Source organism: Plectropomus leopardus, chromosome 19 (genome assembly GCF_008729295.1).
Source record: "Plectropomus leopardus isolate mb chromosome 19, YSFRI_Pleo_2.0, whole genome shotgun sequence".
In the NCBI taxonomy this organism is placed as follows: domain Eukaryota; kingdom Metazoa; phylum Chordata; class Actinopteri; order Perciformes; family Serranidae; genus Plectropomus; species Plectropomus leopardus.
In genome coordinates this window covers 18271231-18287191 of record NC_056481.1, presented here as the reverse complement: position 1 = coordinate 18287191, position 15961 = coordinate 18271231, and the positions used below count along the sequence as shown (strand labels likewise).

Below are 15961 nucleotides of genomic sequence, written 5' to 3'. Positions count from 1 at the left end.
GAATTGTATGGTAAAGCGAAAGCATCAAGTTCCCTATGATTGTGTTTAAATGTGCTGTTGCTAAGCAATTACCTCAGCTGGGAGAGGTAATGTACTGTGTTGTATTTTGGTCTATATAAAAGCTGTTCTACCTCTGACAGTGTACTCATTCTTAAGTAGTGCTATGCTGCCACCTAGAAGGCTAATATATGTCATACACAAACCTGCCTTAGCGTCTTTTCACCAGCCTGCCTTTTCCATGTTCATGTCAATATTTCACCCCATTGTTTATGCCCACAGACTTTGCAGTTGGAGCTCCTTTCCACGACACAGGGAAGGTTTACATATGGATGGGAAGTAAAAAGGGAATCTCACAAGAGCCCAGTCAGGTAACATCTGACTCTATGTGGTGGATGCACATCAGACATAGAAAGGACCCAGATTGAATGTGCTGATCTCTCGTTGTCAATGTCACCCTCTGTAGGTTATTGAGGGTAAGTCAGTGGGAGGTGGAGGATTCCACACCTTTGGCTATTCCATCACTGGAGGGGTGGACATGGATGACAACAGTTACCCGGACATCTTAGTTGGCTCTCTGGACGACCGCATGGCCCTGCTCAGGTAGAGGGAAGAGAGAGGCTCAGCAAAAATATGGAATTATTTGGTGAAAACTTTGTTTGTCTTTTGATTTAAATGATTGTGATATTATAATGGGTCTTATTTGTTGAGAAAGTGCTGTAACCTGCAGGTTTTAAAAAAATTCAGATATCTTTTTTTTTTAAAAACTAAATTTGATCCAAATCACAGATGTTTGCAAATATTGCCTTCAGAATAACAAAATGATGTTGCATTTGCAATGCAACCTAGTGCTTGCATGAGTTTTACATTTGGGACAGTTTGGTGAACTTCCTGTATTATCATTTTATAAATATTTGGTGATATATATCAGAATCAGAAATATATTAATGATCACCAGGGGAAAACTATGGTTCATTACAGTCACTCTGATGCCAGCACCGAGAATTATAGCAAGCAGAATTAAGTACAAGTACAAGTATATGAAAGTATAAATGTAAAAATAAAAATACAGTAAAAGTAACCAGTTAGTACAATACGTAAATATTTAAATATTTTACAAAATAAAGTTTGTATAAAATGCTGAGTATGTAAGTGTGTAAAAATATAAATGTAAACAATTAGCAACTAGTATGTGAATAGTTAAATTATGATATGGATAATGTGCTGAGAGTGTGAAAATTATAAAAAAAAAATGTGTAAAATATAAAACTGCATTATGCTACGACACAGTGCATAAAACTAGTATGTAAATTCAAATGCTAAAAAATATATAAATATAAATGTAGAGGTTATGTTATTAAGTAGGATATTATATTGTACCTCTTAATATCTAGGGCAAGCCTTTTTTTAAAAGTAAAATGATGTACTGTAACTTGTTGTGCATGTTATTCCTCTTATCACTGTATTTGTTTTCAGGGCTCGACCAGTTCTTCACTTGACTACAAACTTCACAGTAAAGCCAGATATTGTAGACTCCAATCAGTGTGTTTCAGATAAACCATGGTGAGATGTCTCTCCAGAATATCTCATCGTTAAACTGGTTTATTCAGTATTGCTTATAAGTAAATACATTTCTTTGTGTTTTACAGCATTACAGCGACTCTGTGTATGTCTTTTACTCCAAGCAATGGAAACAAAGACTTTAAGAAAAATGCCAGTAAGCATATTTCCTTTGCTTCAAATACTGATTATTTTCAATGACAAACTATGTAATGTGTTAATGAATAACAAATTGCATGAAGTAATACTAATCAATGAGACATGAACTTTGTTCTGTAATATATTGTGTGTGTTTCTATTTTTTAAAGCTGTGAATTACACTGTGGAGGCTGACGTGATGAGAATAAGAAGCCCTCGTGTTCGTTTTATGGACAATAGTGATGACACATATAGCGGCCTCCTGAGCCTGCCATCCTCTAAAACCAAGTGTCATACTCTGGAACTGTTTGTAGTGGTAATGACTTTTTAATCTGTACATTTTTGTTTTATTTGCTGCTGTGGACGGGGACTGTTGCCCAGTAACGTAATGTGATTATTAAGACTAATGTAAGACTCTTGGATGATTCTACAGACGCCTGTGAGGGACAAACTGGAGCCGGTGGTCTTTAACCTCACTATGTCCTTACATGAACAAAAACCTAAATCCAGACGTTCCCTGCAGAACCTGGACTCCTTCCCAATTGTCAGCCAGAAGCAGAAACTGACTGACAAAACTGAGGTATGGAGTAATGCATTCACTACATTCTCGGGATGGGAATCTCCAGGCACATAAAACCATTATTCATGCATCAACATTTCTAATTTCTATAAATTACTTATTTTCTTCACTGTGTAACTACTTGCTACTTAAAACAGTGTATTTGTGAAGATACATAATTAAAATAAACAAATACATTTAATTCCACCACCTTTTATTAAAACAATAGTTGCAATAGATATAAGCCTCAGTCTAGCTTGGTAGATAAACACCACATAGTCTACATGTTTTACATCTGTTTCATATCACCATCCAATTGGTTTCACCTGCAATGAACATACAGCCCAGTTTTATAAAATTATCACAGGTCATCATCATGTAGAGAGTTTGGTTTTAAATTCTGATTGTTGACCTTTTTGCATCCAAACATCAGTGGCACCACCAGCTATTTTTCATATGGGTGGCTAAATTTGGTATGTATTTTTACATGTTCAATTATTTTTTTTGTTGTTGTTCTTTTCCTTAAAAAGACAAATCTACAGCTTTATTTGAAGGAATAAATTGATTGTGAGAAATCTTTTACCTGGGAATGAGCCTTCATCTCAAATCTCATGGGTACCCATTGAAATCTATTTTCCATTTAGATATCTTGAAGAGTTCAAGGGACTCCTTTGAAAATTTCCATACCAGATGACCCCTTGCCAAAATTTTAGTAAAATGTTGGGCCGTTATTTTGCCCCCTTTCTGACAAGCTGTGCCAACATGACTGATACCAATGGATGCCTTAGGTTTTCTAGTTTCACCAGTACACATGTATTTGATTTGCATGTTTATGTGATACTTCCCATTTACGGTATGATGTTATTATATTTGTTGTATTCCCTGCAGATTCAGTTTCAGAAGGAGTGTGGCACAGACAACAAATGTAGCAGCAACCTGCAGCTGAAAGCCCAGTTTGTTGACAGAGAGGAAAAGCCTTACCCCAGGTGGGATGGAATTCTGAATAATGAAGGCCTCTTTGGCTGATAAAGGTTTTTTAAAACTGTTACAACATATTGTCTCGATGAATGTCACAAATAGCAATTTGGGGAAATAGAAATTGCTTTGCTTGGCTTTGAAGATTGATGCCTCTCTCGTGTCTTTACAGAGAAAACATGAAGCTAGCACCAGCAGCTGGTTAGCTTAGTTTAGCTAAACTTATCTTAAAGATCAGGAAAAAAAGCATATAGCTTATTAAATATGTTAAATCCGTACCTCTAACTCTGAAAAGAACCAGGCTATCTGTTACCACTTGGTTCAGTCTTTGCGCTAAGCTAATCGACCGTCTCCTGGCTGTATTTTCAGCGTACAAACATGAGAGCTATTAAGCTTCTAGGTGAACTCTCCGCAAGACAGTGAATAAATGCCATAATTTCAGACTATTTCTTTGATGTCAGTATATAATGTTTTATTTAAATTTGTTGTTAGAAATTAGCAACAATTACAAATGTTTCGCTTTTGAATGCAAGCACTGTATTAGTTATCACTGCTACATGCTTGCACTAGTAAGCAATACCTGGATATAAATAAAGCCATAAATTTATTCACTAAAAACAAAAAAATAAAATAAAAACTAAAAATTAGAAAATATGTTAAATAATAAGTGAAGGAATAATGGCCTATATGTTGTCCATTTATCCTTGTGTCCAGGCAGGGCAAATCCCAGATACTTCAGTTCAACAGCAATATGAAGATAATAAGGCTGATGGTGGAAGTGACCAATTTTCCCATGGGAGGAAAGCTGGCTGAAGACGCCCACCAGGCTGTGCTCAACGTTACCATTCCTGATGCACTGAGCTACTCCGGTGTCAGGTCTACGGTACGTCCACTGGAGGGCAGCAGATGACGGCGAATTTTCAATTTATTAGACATTTCCTCATGCTGTGTGATACATTACACTGTTAAATCTTTTGTTTTTGTTTGTCATCAGAACTGAATCCTTTTGTTCACTTTTTTATGTGCTGTTTGTGTGCTCAGGACCACGACGTGCAATGCACCTTAAATGATACAGTGATTTGTGATTTGGGGAATCCACTTAAAGGCAATGAAAAGGTACTTTTGAACTGATTTTCTCTCACAGATGTTGACTCTTTTCCTCTTCTGACATGGCTTTGACACTTCTTTTATTTTGCTCTCGTTATCAGGTGTCACTAACCCTCAAGTTTGAGACATCAGGAATCAATTTGAACACAGAGGAGATTGAGTCCCAGCTGCTTCTGTCCACGTATGTGCTTTACATTGATGCATGATTTTATTTTCTTTTATTTATTTTATTGAAGGCTTTGGTCCCAGTTTTGATTTCACAGCACGTGCAGATTATGAGACAATGGGCCCCTGGGTACAGATGTGCAAACGGCCCCACCACCTGTCCTACATCGATAAGACATACAGACTTTGTTGTGCTTTTGTGGCTCTTTGTGGTCGCTTTGTGTGTTTCTGCCATTTTGCGTCTCTTTAAGTCACTTTGTCTCACTTTGTGGTGTTTTTGTTGTCATTTGGGTCTATTTGATGTAATTTATTGTCTTATTGAGGTACTTCTATGTCTTATGAAGGTAAATTGTGTCTTTTTGTCATTTGGCTAATTTTGTAGTCATTTTGTGCCTTTTTGTAGTCAGTTTGTGTCTCTATGATTGTTTGCATTTCTTTGTCGTCATTTTTTCTCTTTGTGGTTGTTTTGTGCCCTTTTGTAGTTGTACGGGTCTCTTTCTGGTCATTTGTGTCTACTTGTGAGTGTATTTTGTCTCTTTATAGTAATTTTGTGTGTTTTTTTGTATCTCTTTCAGTCATTTTGTCTCTCTTTGTGGTCGTGTTGTGTGTTTTCTGTAGTTATTTTGGTCTGTTTCAAGGTAATTTCTTGTTTTGTCAAGGTAATTTTTTCTCTTTGTAAGGTAATTGTGTGTCTTTATTTGGATGTTTTGGCTGTATTTGTAGTCATTTTGTGTCTCTCTGTGGTTGTTTGCATGACTTTGTCGTCATTTTTTTCCCTTGTGGTTGTTCTGTTCCCTTTTGTAGTTGTATGGGTCTTTGAGGTAATTTTGTTTCTTCATAAAGTAATGTTGTGGGTTTTTTTTTATCATTTTGTATACTCAATATATGTCTTCTTATATTTGTTTTTTGTTTCCCTGTGGTTGTTTTTCATCCTGTATTGGTCTTTCATTTTGTCTCTTTGTGGTCATTTGAGTATTTCTAGTAGGTCGTTTCAATATGACATTTGACATTTTGCAGGTGAAGACCGGGGGGCCCCCTGACATTTTAGGCCCCTCGGCCTGTGGTCAGTAGGCCTGTACTGTAATCACGTTTTACAATTTAGCATTTTCTAACTGTTGGTAATAGTGTTTTGTTTTTCTTTATTTGGTGTAAAATTTACAGCTGCATTTTTGCTGTAGTGGCTCTAACATAATCACTTAATATTACACTGCTACACTATGTTGTAATCGGGGTTGTATCTCCAGTCTCAGTGAGCAGAGTGACCTGAAGCCTGTGCCCGTGTCCCTGCTGATTGAAAACACCATCCTCCCCTCCTTCTCCATGTGAGTCTCATTACTTAAGACATTATATATATACAGTAAAGAGCCCAAAAGTAGTTAATGCCAGATCACATTATCTCCAATATCAGTTTTTTACTGGCACAATGTACAGTCATTTCTGTCACCCTATCCAGAGTGAACTCGCTGGTGAAAACAGAATTTGGTGGGACGGTGATGGGAGAGTCAGCCATGGTCAACACCAGTGACGTTGGCAGTCTGGTTGAGTTCACCTTCAATGTGAGTCACCTTCACCACTCAGACTACATTAGACCTCCAAGACTGTATATTGCATCTATAATATGTGTGCTACCCACATTTCCCTCATCTCCACCCTGTCTTTAAAGCCAAAACTTTCATTCTTCAGAAGTTTAATATTGCGTCGGGAAGGAATTGTTATGTGAGCCATGGTTTGTGGTGTGAGCATGACCAGGGGTGGATACTATTTAGGGGTTACAAAGTCAAAGTCAAGCCCTGACTGTTATTTCACACCATATTGTTATGTCACACCGTCTGTTTGATTTCTAGTGAAGTTTTTTTTTGTGCTGCTGACTTTTTTTTTTTTTGGCCTCTAGGTGAACATGAGAGGACAGCCCCTGGGAGACATGGGGACCCTTGCTGTGGAGTTTGAGTGGCCCTTTGAAGTAGCCAACGGCAAGTGGCTGCTGTACCTGACGAAGATTGTGGTTAAAGGGGAATCAGAGACAGAATGTAACCCTCCTGGAGGAGTTGTCAACCAGCGTAACCTAACTGTAAGGCCCTTTTTTTAGGCTTTTATTTAGAGCCACATTTCCTCAGGAGCCAGTTGATATGTGCTGTAGGAAAAAGAGATGACTGGTTGCTCTGTATAATCAGTCATAGATCAAAAAAGTGTGTCAGGTGCTCTTGGAAAAGAGAAAAAACAAGAAAAAAATGCAGAAAAACACTAGCCCATATCTTTAAGGAAGTAAATATTAAAAAAACATTATTGTAGTAGCTAAATCATTAAAAGAGCCCATTACAAGAGCCAACATATTTCACCCATTTTGTCAGGGCTTTTAATTGAGGTGTTGTATTCCTTTCATTCTCTCACTCAGTTAAGGTTATGCCCAAAAACCTTATCATTCCTCATCCCTAAATACACACAATAATGGCAGTGATACAGCTCACTGTGAACCACATGAAAACATCTTAGATTCATATTCAGACCATTGATAAATGTTATGGTTTTGCTGTCTAATCTTTCCTGTCTCGGTACTGTCAGCTATGCAAAAGCTTTTCTGTTTTTTTTTTTTTTTTTAAATTACGGCTTACTCCTGCCCACACCCAAGACGTACGCACATCCCAAAATTACTGAAGCACCACAAACATGGTCACATATAAACAGAGACGTAGCTACTGGCTTTAATGAAAGGCTTGGAACCAAACACAAGACAATAAGTCTTCAGCCATGCTAACAGCGCCGGGAGGCTGGCATTGTGGCACTTTGAGCTAAATGCTAATGTCAGCATGCTAACATTTTTGCAGTGACTAGTGTCTAGCAGGTTAACTGTTAACCCTGTTTACTATCTTAGTATATTAGCAACCTCAGGAGGTTCAAAGAGAGCAGATGTTTTGCAACCTGCTGCTGCCCCAAAAACTATGTAAGACCCATTATAGCTTCTGTATGACAGCTGGATATCGTTAGTTAGGACAGTCAGCTAGATACCTGTAGCTGTCATATAAAATGATAGGTGTAACCAGCGTGCTAAAATCGCCTCTGCTATTTAGCACTAAACACAAAGCACAGCTGAGGCTGGTGGGAATGTCATACAAGGACAAGTTAGCATGCTTGCAATGACAATGTTAACACACAGTATTTAGCAGGTGTACTCTTTACCATGTTCACCATTAGTATGATAGCGTGTCAACTTTTGCTAATTAGCATTGAACACAAGTATAGCTGAGGCTGATGGGAATGTTGAAGTAATGTTGACATGCCGCTAGCATGGCTTTGATAGTTAGTCATAGTTTAATTTTGTTTGTTTTGGGCACTCGCCACTGCCATCTGGCGCTGGTGATGTCATTTGGAGCCAGTGTCTGTGCAGCAGCAGTCTTCACGCTGTCAAGTTCTGATGCACACATCTAAACCCCTTTATATAACAAATAACTAATCAAAACTAAAGTTATCCAATAAAGATCACTTGATACGAACTAAAATGACAAAAACACCTTTGGGAATTTTTTTTTGACATTTAACTACTTTGAGTTTTTAGTTTGGCCCATGATCCATCCACTAACACGGAGCCACAAGGGAGCAGTTGAGATGTTTTGGCTTCATTTTTGGGTGGCTGTCATGTCGTCCACCTTTTTATACAGTCTATGGTTTTACCATTCAGATAATTTTGGGTAGCCTAATGTAACAGCTGTGCACTTGATGAATTTTCCTGAACTAGGTTGACAGCAAGATGAAATTAACTTTGCTGCCGTTGTTCTGTCCACAGGCTTGTTACATGAGCTGTAATTCACCCTGATGTGTGAGAAACAGTATGAGTAAATGTCAGTGGTAGAAAAGGGGTGTGAAAATGGCGTCAAAGCCAAACCACAGATGTTCAGAAATACATTTAGGAAAAAAAAAAACCCATCTGTGTTGTCGCCACTTACAGACCTCACAGAGCCCCAAATAGAAAGTCATAACTTGTGCGGCCTAGATATAGACACTAGAAATGACTATTCTTAGAAGAATTTGGTAATGTCTTTATCAAAGCCAGTAATTACCACGAGCCCTCTGATGTCATGTCTCTGTCTCATCTGCTTCTATGTTCCCTGCTCCCTCTCTTGTATTCCAGTTGTCAGGGAGCGAACATAAGCGTACTAAACGACAGATTGTGGTGGATGATGCTGATGATACAGCGAAGCCACAGGCAGCCATCACGCTGCTCAATCCCCGCAAGGAGACCTACCTGTTGGTAAGAAATAGATCTGCTTTGTGAAGCACTCGCATGGACGCCTTTCATTTGTAGTATATAACAATTTGAGACTATTCACCAGTCATTACTTATGTCAACCTGCTGGTAAAAGCAAAAGAAAAGTCAGGGGATCACCAAAGTCAGGAGGGTTCATCCTCTGGGAAGGATGTATATCTGTAACAAATGCCATGGCAATTTTTCTGTTCGTTGCAGAGATATTTCATACTGGTAGACCGACATTGTGGCTAGAAACCACCAGCAATGGACTACATTCACTTGACTTAACATTCCCGAAACCTTGAAGTCCTATAACAGTACAACTAACTTTAACATTAATAGGCATTCACTAAACTGTCAAATCCTAATTGAAATTGTGTGCATCCTGGAAAATATAATTCAACAAAAGAAAAATGGTATAATTATTCATTTTTGTTCACAATAGTATTTTTTGGTTATCGTGTGTTGAAGGAGTGCTCCAAGGGGACAGCACGATGCGTGACGTTCACCTGTCCGCTGCTCAACATGACAAGCTCAGCCAAGATTTACGTCCGGTCCCGTTTGTGGAACAGTACGATGCTAGAGGTCAGCTCTCCAGCTATACATACATACATACACAATTTAAAAACGTTGTCTGTGGCATTCTTTGACTTCTTTTGACAAAAATAATGTTTTGTGTGTGTATGTGTGTTCTTGCAGGACTATCCCAATGCTCTGAGAATTACAGTCAAAGGTCAAGCCACACTGAAGCTCATTAAAGAGAAATCAACCATCAAAATGGATGAACAGCTCAACATGGTGCGTGATGATAACGATGATGATTGTGACAATATAGAGCTGAGCGATTTATCAATATTATATCGACATCGCAATATATGACTGCATATCATTGTAAATTTGGAATTTCGTGATATCCTCAGTGTTGCCTTTTCCTGGTTTTAACGGCTGCATTACAGTAAAGTGAGGTATTTTGCTAAACTCATCAGCCTGTTTAAGCTGGTTCATTCTGTCATTGGCCTTTAACCAGTTGTTCATAAGATCAACATTACTGACGATTATTGATCAAAAATCTCATTGTGTTAATATTTTTATGATGTTCATTGAGACAGCGGGACTAATGTCAAATAGAAAACAAACTAACAGTGCTAATGACAGGTTGCAAATGTGCAACATTTTTTGCCACCACCAAAAATCAAACAAAAGCCAGACACTGCGTTGTATTAAGTTGCTGTGAGCTGCAAATTTACCACAAGCAGAAGGTCTTTCCTCTCTTTACCTCTGTGCCGCTGTCTATGTGCTGCCTACCTGTCTGCAGCTCCAAAGGGTAGTGTGAAAGTCAAGAGCACTCACTCCACAGCAAAATCTGGGGACCAAAATGTCCCCAGAAGTATAAACACAGACTAGAAAAAAACCCCAACAGCTCAACTCAAATCAGTCTCAAGTGACTTTCTAGAGGCAGCCTTAGTGATGATGATCATTATACTTGACTCTTTCCACCTTTCTTATAGTTCACAGTAGAAATAGAGCCAGTGGAACGGGTAGAGGCACCATATGAGCTCCCGCTGTGGATCATCATCTCTGCAGCTGTAGCAGGAATTCTCCTGCTGGGAATAATCATTCTTATACTATGGAAGGTGAGACCACCAATCACCACTGCACTGATTACACTCCTTCACATGCTGTATTTCAGATGCAGACTCTGAATAGCTCTGAATCTCTCCACATGTGCTATTTTTTTAACTTTCACCAAAGATCTTCTCTGGATTGTGTGATAGCTTTTGACCCATTCATCAGACCGATTTAAAACGAGCATTTAGTCTAACCTTTTACTTACGCCCCCATGCACCCTCCTCCACCCGCAGTGTGGCTTCTTCCAGCGGGCCAACAGGAGAGAGATGTATGAGGCCAAAGCCCAGAAGGCTGAGATGAAGATTCAGCCCTCTGAGACAGAGAGGCTGACTGAGGACTACTGAGGGCCCCATGGGTCCCCCAACTGCACACACCAGTAGAGCTTTTGGGTAACGACACCCCTACAAATGCTTGTCTTTGAATGCTCTTTATTAAGCTTGGGGTGTTATTCAGCCTTCTTACTCCTTAACTTACCCTTTTATGTCTGCCATTTGTATCTGCCTAACATTGCTTTCATTTCCTTTCAGGCTACTGAAACTGATACTGTGCATTGTGCTGCTGATCACTTTATATCATGTTTGTCTTCCCCACTTTATCTGTCTTCTCCATCTTACGCAGCGTGGGTTTATCTTTTACCTAACTTGATTTTCCTCAGCCTATGAAATTAAAAGTCCTTCTCAGCCTGCCAGTTAATACCAGCTCACCTGCTGTTTAAGTGCATCCACTTTAATGACATCTTCCTCTCTTTCTCTCTTCCGCCTCCAGCTTGGATTCTTCAAGCGAGCTGTCTACTACCGGATAATGCCAAAGCACCAGGGGGTGAAAATTCGCAAGGCTGAGCGCTATCAGTTCAATCTGGGATTTCAGCCTGAGGAGCCGCAGAAAAAGTTTTGGATCACCAACTGGACAGAGATGCAGCATTACTACTACTGAGGCCTTTAGTTTGGGCCCTGAACCACTCACTGTCCCACTGGTTTGACTCGGACCAAAGAACAATGGGCTCGCTCAAGCCACATGGACTTTACATTGCATGGACCGACTTTGGATAGTGCATCCCGTTTTTTTTTTTTTTTTTTTTTAAATTTAAGAAGATTTCATCAACTTTTTCAGTGCAATATACTGAACAATTTGTTTCAGAGATTCTTATTCATTAAGTATTTTTATGAATGCAGTATTGGAATCGGGTTTGCATTCAAGAGTAAGTTGTAAATTGTTTTGATTATGATGTTTGCATGTAAGTTTCCATTTTTTGTTCTTTCTGAATGCTCCATGCAAAGTTGCTGGTCATTCATCATGTTTATTTCCACCATGTGAGTGGAGTGAGTCCATTGATCTTCTCTGTGATTTTGTTTGTCTATCCTGCTCTGTCCCCAGGCATCATTTTGTGGTCAGCTGCTGTAGGCTGTTTAAGTGTTTAAAACCTACATCAGTCAATCAGATTGTTTTTCGAACTGCACTTAGAATATGTTGACCAGCATCCGATTTGTAATGAGCATGAATGTCAGTGTTTGGCAAGCATTACGTTGACAAGCATCTCAAATGCAGTTATGGTTGCAACACTGACCTCTAAAAAGTACAAAAAATGTGTTTTACCGGCTACGTAGACAAAATATTTCCTTGCATTCAAGGAATTAATGCAGAAAGGTACATGAAAAAAAGTGACATTCATTTCTGAATAATAGATTTTTATAGATTAACAATAGATTTTATAGCTTGACACATTTCACTTTGCCCACATTAAATTCCACATTTAGTCATCCAGACACTCCAGCAACAAACTTCTTTTCTGTATGTAGTCTTAAACAACATGTGTTGATGAGATAATGGGAGCTCACTAGATTGCTATTTATTACACTGTCTTGCGTAAATACAGCAAATAACGTATCGGTAAGAATATCACAAACAGGGAGTCATGACACTGGAGTAAATAATACGCGATATACTGTATGTACGAAGACTGTAAACCTAAGCATAGATAGTTATGTTATGAATTGTACGTCGTGGCAAGTTACAGTGAATGAATGAATGCAATTGGCTTTTGTCTTTACTCTGTCCCCAAGATTTGTATTTTTGTATGAGACAGTTAATTGACACTTGGATTGTTTCCAAGTCATTGTGGCCCTCATTGAGGTCAACCTGCAGCACTGAACACAGACTGTACCAGGAGAAGACTGTCACTGAACAGTCCCTGATGGGGTGTTGTGTTACCACTCCAGTACATGTTACCTGAGAGCCCAACAGGTTGTGACTGTGACAGAGGCTCTTTTGGCTCTGCAAGTAAAGAGGGAAGGGCTGAAACCAATGCACAAACGTTTTCTGGCATGGCATTGTTTTTTTGTCTTAATGTAATTAAATTGCTTGGTTTTTTTTTTTGCATTTTTCAGATCTTTTTGTTCATTTTTCTGCAGACATGAAACAGTCATTACAGCAAATACAGAGCATGACAAAATTTCTGAGAAAAACTGAAGAAAACACAAAGAACAAAGAATAACCAGCCTTCCTCCCATCGCCCCATGCTGGGTATGATCTGACACACACACACACACACACTGGGACACTGGGTGGGATTTAAGCAAATTGCAAGCATTAAATGCTTATTACTTTTTTAATGGTCATGAAGCAAAACTCTTGATGGTTTTAGATTATTTATGGTGGCCATCACTGTTGCCTACAGGAGCCCTAAAAGGACATGTTTCTATACATTTTATTTTCTCCATATTTCTGGTTGTTTGCTTGAGATCATGACTTATTTATGCCGTTACCCCAAGATTACCATGCTGTCATGATAACGACTTATTTTTCTTGTTATCCCGGGAAAACAAAGCTGGGGGGGAGGGGGGGGGGTATAGCGAGATAAGTGCCTAAGCAAGTTCGGTTGACTCTAAAGCCAGGGTTTCCTGTACTACAAAGGTGTCTCTCTTTTAACTTACATGGCAAACTTAACTTGGTCAGGAGCCGGTTATGTTCTGAGTTTCAGCTTGAAATCAGTTGAAAAGCGACTTTCACAGCTTCCGTAAGAAGTGTAACTCCATAATCAGTGTCAGCATATGAACTGAAAACATTAATTATACAGTAATGTTACATGTTACATGAGTGCCTTGTAACAAAGCCACGCAGTTATCGCTATGCATTGCAAAGTTGTTGTTTTTTTCCTACATGAGCCTACAGTTGATCAGAGATGCAGAAAATCTGAGACAGAATATCCTTTGCTTTAATCATCTGGTCGTGGCTCTCGCCGAAGGGCTGAATGTGTTATGAGAAAAATGAATCCTTATGTTTAGGATATGCTTGGCTCTGATTTGCCGAAGTCCTTTTTTACACTGCTGTTGTATTCAGGTGATACATTAGTGTGTTAGTATTTATCACAGATATTATTCAATCTGTAAAATTCATTTTACTTTGATTTGTCCAAAAACCAAAGTGATTTGAATGTCTCTTTCATTATGGTGCAGTCTCAAACCCAAATACAATTCTTGGATATAATGTTTAAATCCGCTGCATTAAATTTTAAATTTCAGACCTGCAGAATGAGCAGCTGTCACATTAGAAATAACAGAGAGAAAAAGATCGTCTTCATTAACGTGCATATAATTATGCCATTTTCTGTCAGCCTGAATGGAAGCAACAGTGTTACCTTCTGCTGTAATACATTTTAATCTTCTTTAAAGGCGGAAGTGGGCGGCACACGATCGATGGTTAAAATTTGACCTGTCCAAAAACCACCACCTAGAATAGCACGTAGAGGCATGTTAGTGAATACAGTGTTGAAAAAAAGTCCAGAAATGGTCCCGAAACTCAAAAAATAACATTTTGAAAAAAAAACGACAAAGAAGCTAGGCTATAGTATGGTAAAAATGTCAAAATTTGACCTGTCCAAAAAACTGCTGAAAACCACCTAGAATAGCACATAGAGGCATGTTATTGTATACAGTGTTGAAAAAAAGTCCAAAAATGGTCCCAAAACTCAAAAATTGCATTTTGAAAAAAACAAACAAAAAATCAAGGCTATAGTATGGTACAAATGGCAAAATTTGACCTGTCCAAAATACTGCTGAAAACCACCTAGACTAGCACATAGAGGCATGTTATTGTATACAGTATTGGAAAAAAGTCCAAAAACGGCCAAAAATCCCATGAAATAGCATGTTTAAAAACTGACCAAAAAAGCAAGGCTATAGTATGGCAAAAATGTCAAAATTTGACCTGTCCAAAATACTGCTGAAAACCACCTAGAATAGCACGTAGAGGCATGTTATTGTATACAGTGTTGAAAAAAAGTCCAACAATGGCCCAGAAACTCATAAAATAGCATGTTGAAAAACTGACCAAAAAAGCAAGGCTATAGTATGGCAAAAATGTCAAAATTTGACCTGTCCAAAATACTGCTGAAAACCACCTAGAATAGCACGTAGAGGCATGTTATTGTATACAGTGTTGAAAAAAAGTCCAACAATGGCCCAGAAACTCATAAAATAGCATGTTGAAAAACTGACCAAAAAAGCAAGGCTATAGTATGGCGAAAATGTCAAAATTTGACCTGTCCAAAATACTGCTGAAAACCACCTAGAATAGCACGTAGAGGCATGTTATTGTATACAGTGTTGAAAAAAAGTCCAACAATGGCCCAGAAACTCATAAAATAGCATGTTGAAAAACTGACCAAAAAAGCAAGGCTATAGTATGGCGAAAATGTCAAAATTTGACCTGTCCAAAATACTGCTAAAAACCACCTAGAATAGCACGTAGAGGGATGTTATGTATGCAGTGTTGAAAAAAAGTCCAACAATGGCCCAGAAACTCATAAAATAGCATGTTGAAAAACTGACCAAAAAAGCAAGGCTATAGTATGGCGAAAATGTCAAAATTTGACCTCTCCAAAATACTGCTGAAAACCACCTAGAATAGCACGTAGAGGCATGTTATTGTATACAGTGTTGAAATAAAGTCCAAAAATGGCCCAGAAACTCATAAAATAGCATGTTGAAAAAACGACCAAAAAAGTAAGGCTATAGTATGGCAAAAATGTCAAAATTTGACCTGTCCAAAAAACAGCTGAAAACCACCTAGAATAGCACGTAGAGGCATGTTATTGTATACAGTGTTGAAATAAAGTCCAAAAATGGCCCAGAAACTCATAAAATAGCATGTTGAAAAAACGACCAAAAAAGCAAGGCTATAGTATGGCGAAAATGTCAAAATTTGGCCTGTACAAAAAATAGCTGAAAACTACTTAGAATAGCATGTCAGGGCATTTTATAGTATACAGTGTTAAAAACAACCCAAAACAGCCCTGAAACTCATGGAATAGCATGTTGAAAAAATAACCAACAACGCAAGGCTATAGTATGGTGAAAATGTAAAAATTTTAACCCCTCCAAAAAACAGCTGAAATCCACTTAGAAAAGCATGTAGGGGTCTGTTATAGAAGACAGTGTTGAAAAAAACATCCAAAAACAGCCCACCCCCCATGTAATAGCCTATTGAAAAAATGACCAAAAAAGCAATGCTATAGTATGCCGAAAATGTCAAAATTTGACCTTTCCAAAAAAAACAGCTGAAAACCACTTAGAATAGCACGTAGGGGCATGTTT

The 15961-nt window shown here is 38.4% G+C and overlaps 1 protein-coding gene across 1 annotated transcript in view; it reads left to right on the top strand.

Annotated features, from left to right (window-relative positions):
• Window positions 1–12746, top strand: part of itga3b (integrin, alpha 3b) — a 40152-nt gene extending 27406 nt beyond the window's left edge. The window contains exons 8-26 of the mRNA XM_042508044.1: window positions 280–368; window positions 464–600; window positions 1474–1560; window positions 1647–1714; window positions 1866–2011; window positions 2129–2275; window positions 3143–3240; window positions 3944–4112; window positions 4271–4345; window positions 4438–4517; window positions 5746–5823; window positions 5955–6057; window positions 6393–6569; window positions 8625–8744; window positions 9213–9326; window positions 9441–9539; window positions 10250–10375; window positions 10604–10759; window positions 11136–12746. Coding sequence (XP_042363978.1) covers window positions 280–368; window positions 464–600; window positions 1474–1560; window positions 1647–1714; window positions 1866–2011; window positions 2129–2275; window positions 3143–3240; window positions 3944–4112; window positions 4271–4345; window positions 4438–4517; window positions 5746–5823; window positions 5955–6057; window positions 6393–6569; window positions 8625–8744; window positions 9213–9326; window positions 9441–9539; window positions 10250–10375; window positions 10604–10714 — 2024 coding nt within the window. The 3' untranslated portion in view covers window positions 10715–10759; window positions 11136–12746. The remainder of the gene's footprint in view (window positions 1–279; window positions 369–463; window positions 601–1473; window positions 1561–1646; window positions 1715–1865; window positions 2012–2128; window positions 2276–3142; window positions 3241–3943; window positions 4113–4270; window positions 4346–4437; window positions 4518–5745; window positions 5824–5954; window positions 6058–6392; window positions 6570–8624; window positions 8745–9212; window positions 9327–9440; window positions 9540–10249; window positions 10376–10603; window positions 10760–11135) is intronic.
• Window positions 12747–15961: the final 3215 nt, after the last annotated feature.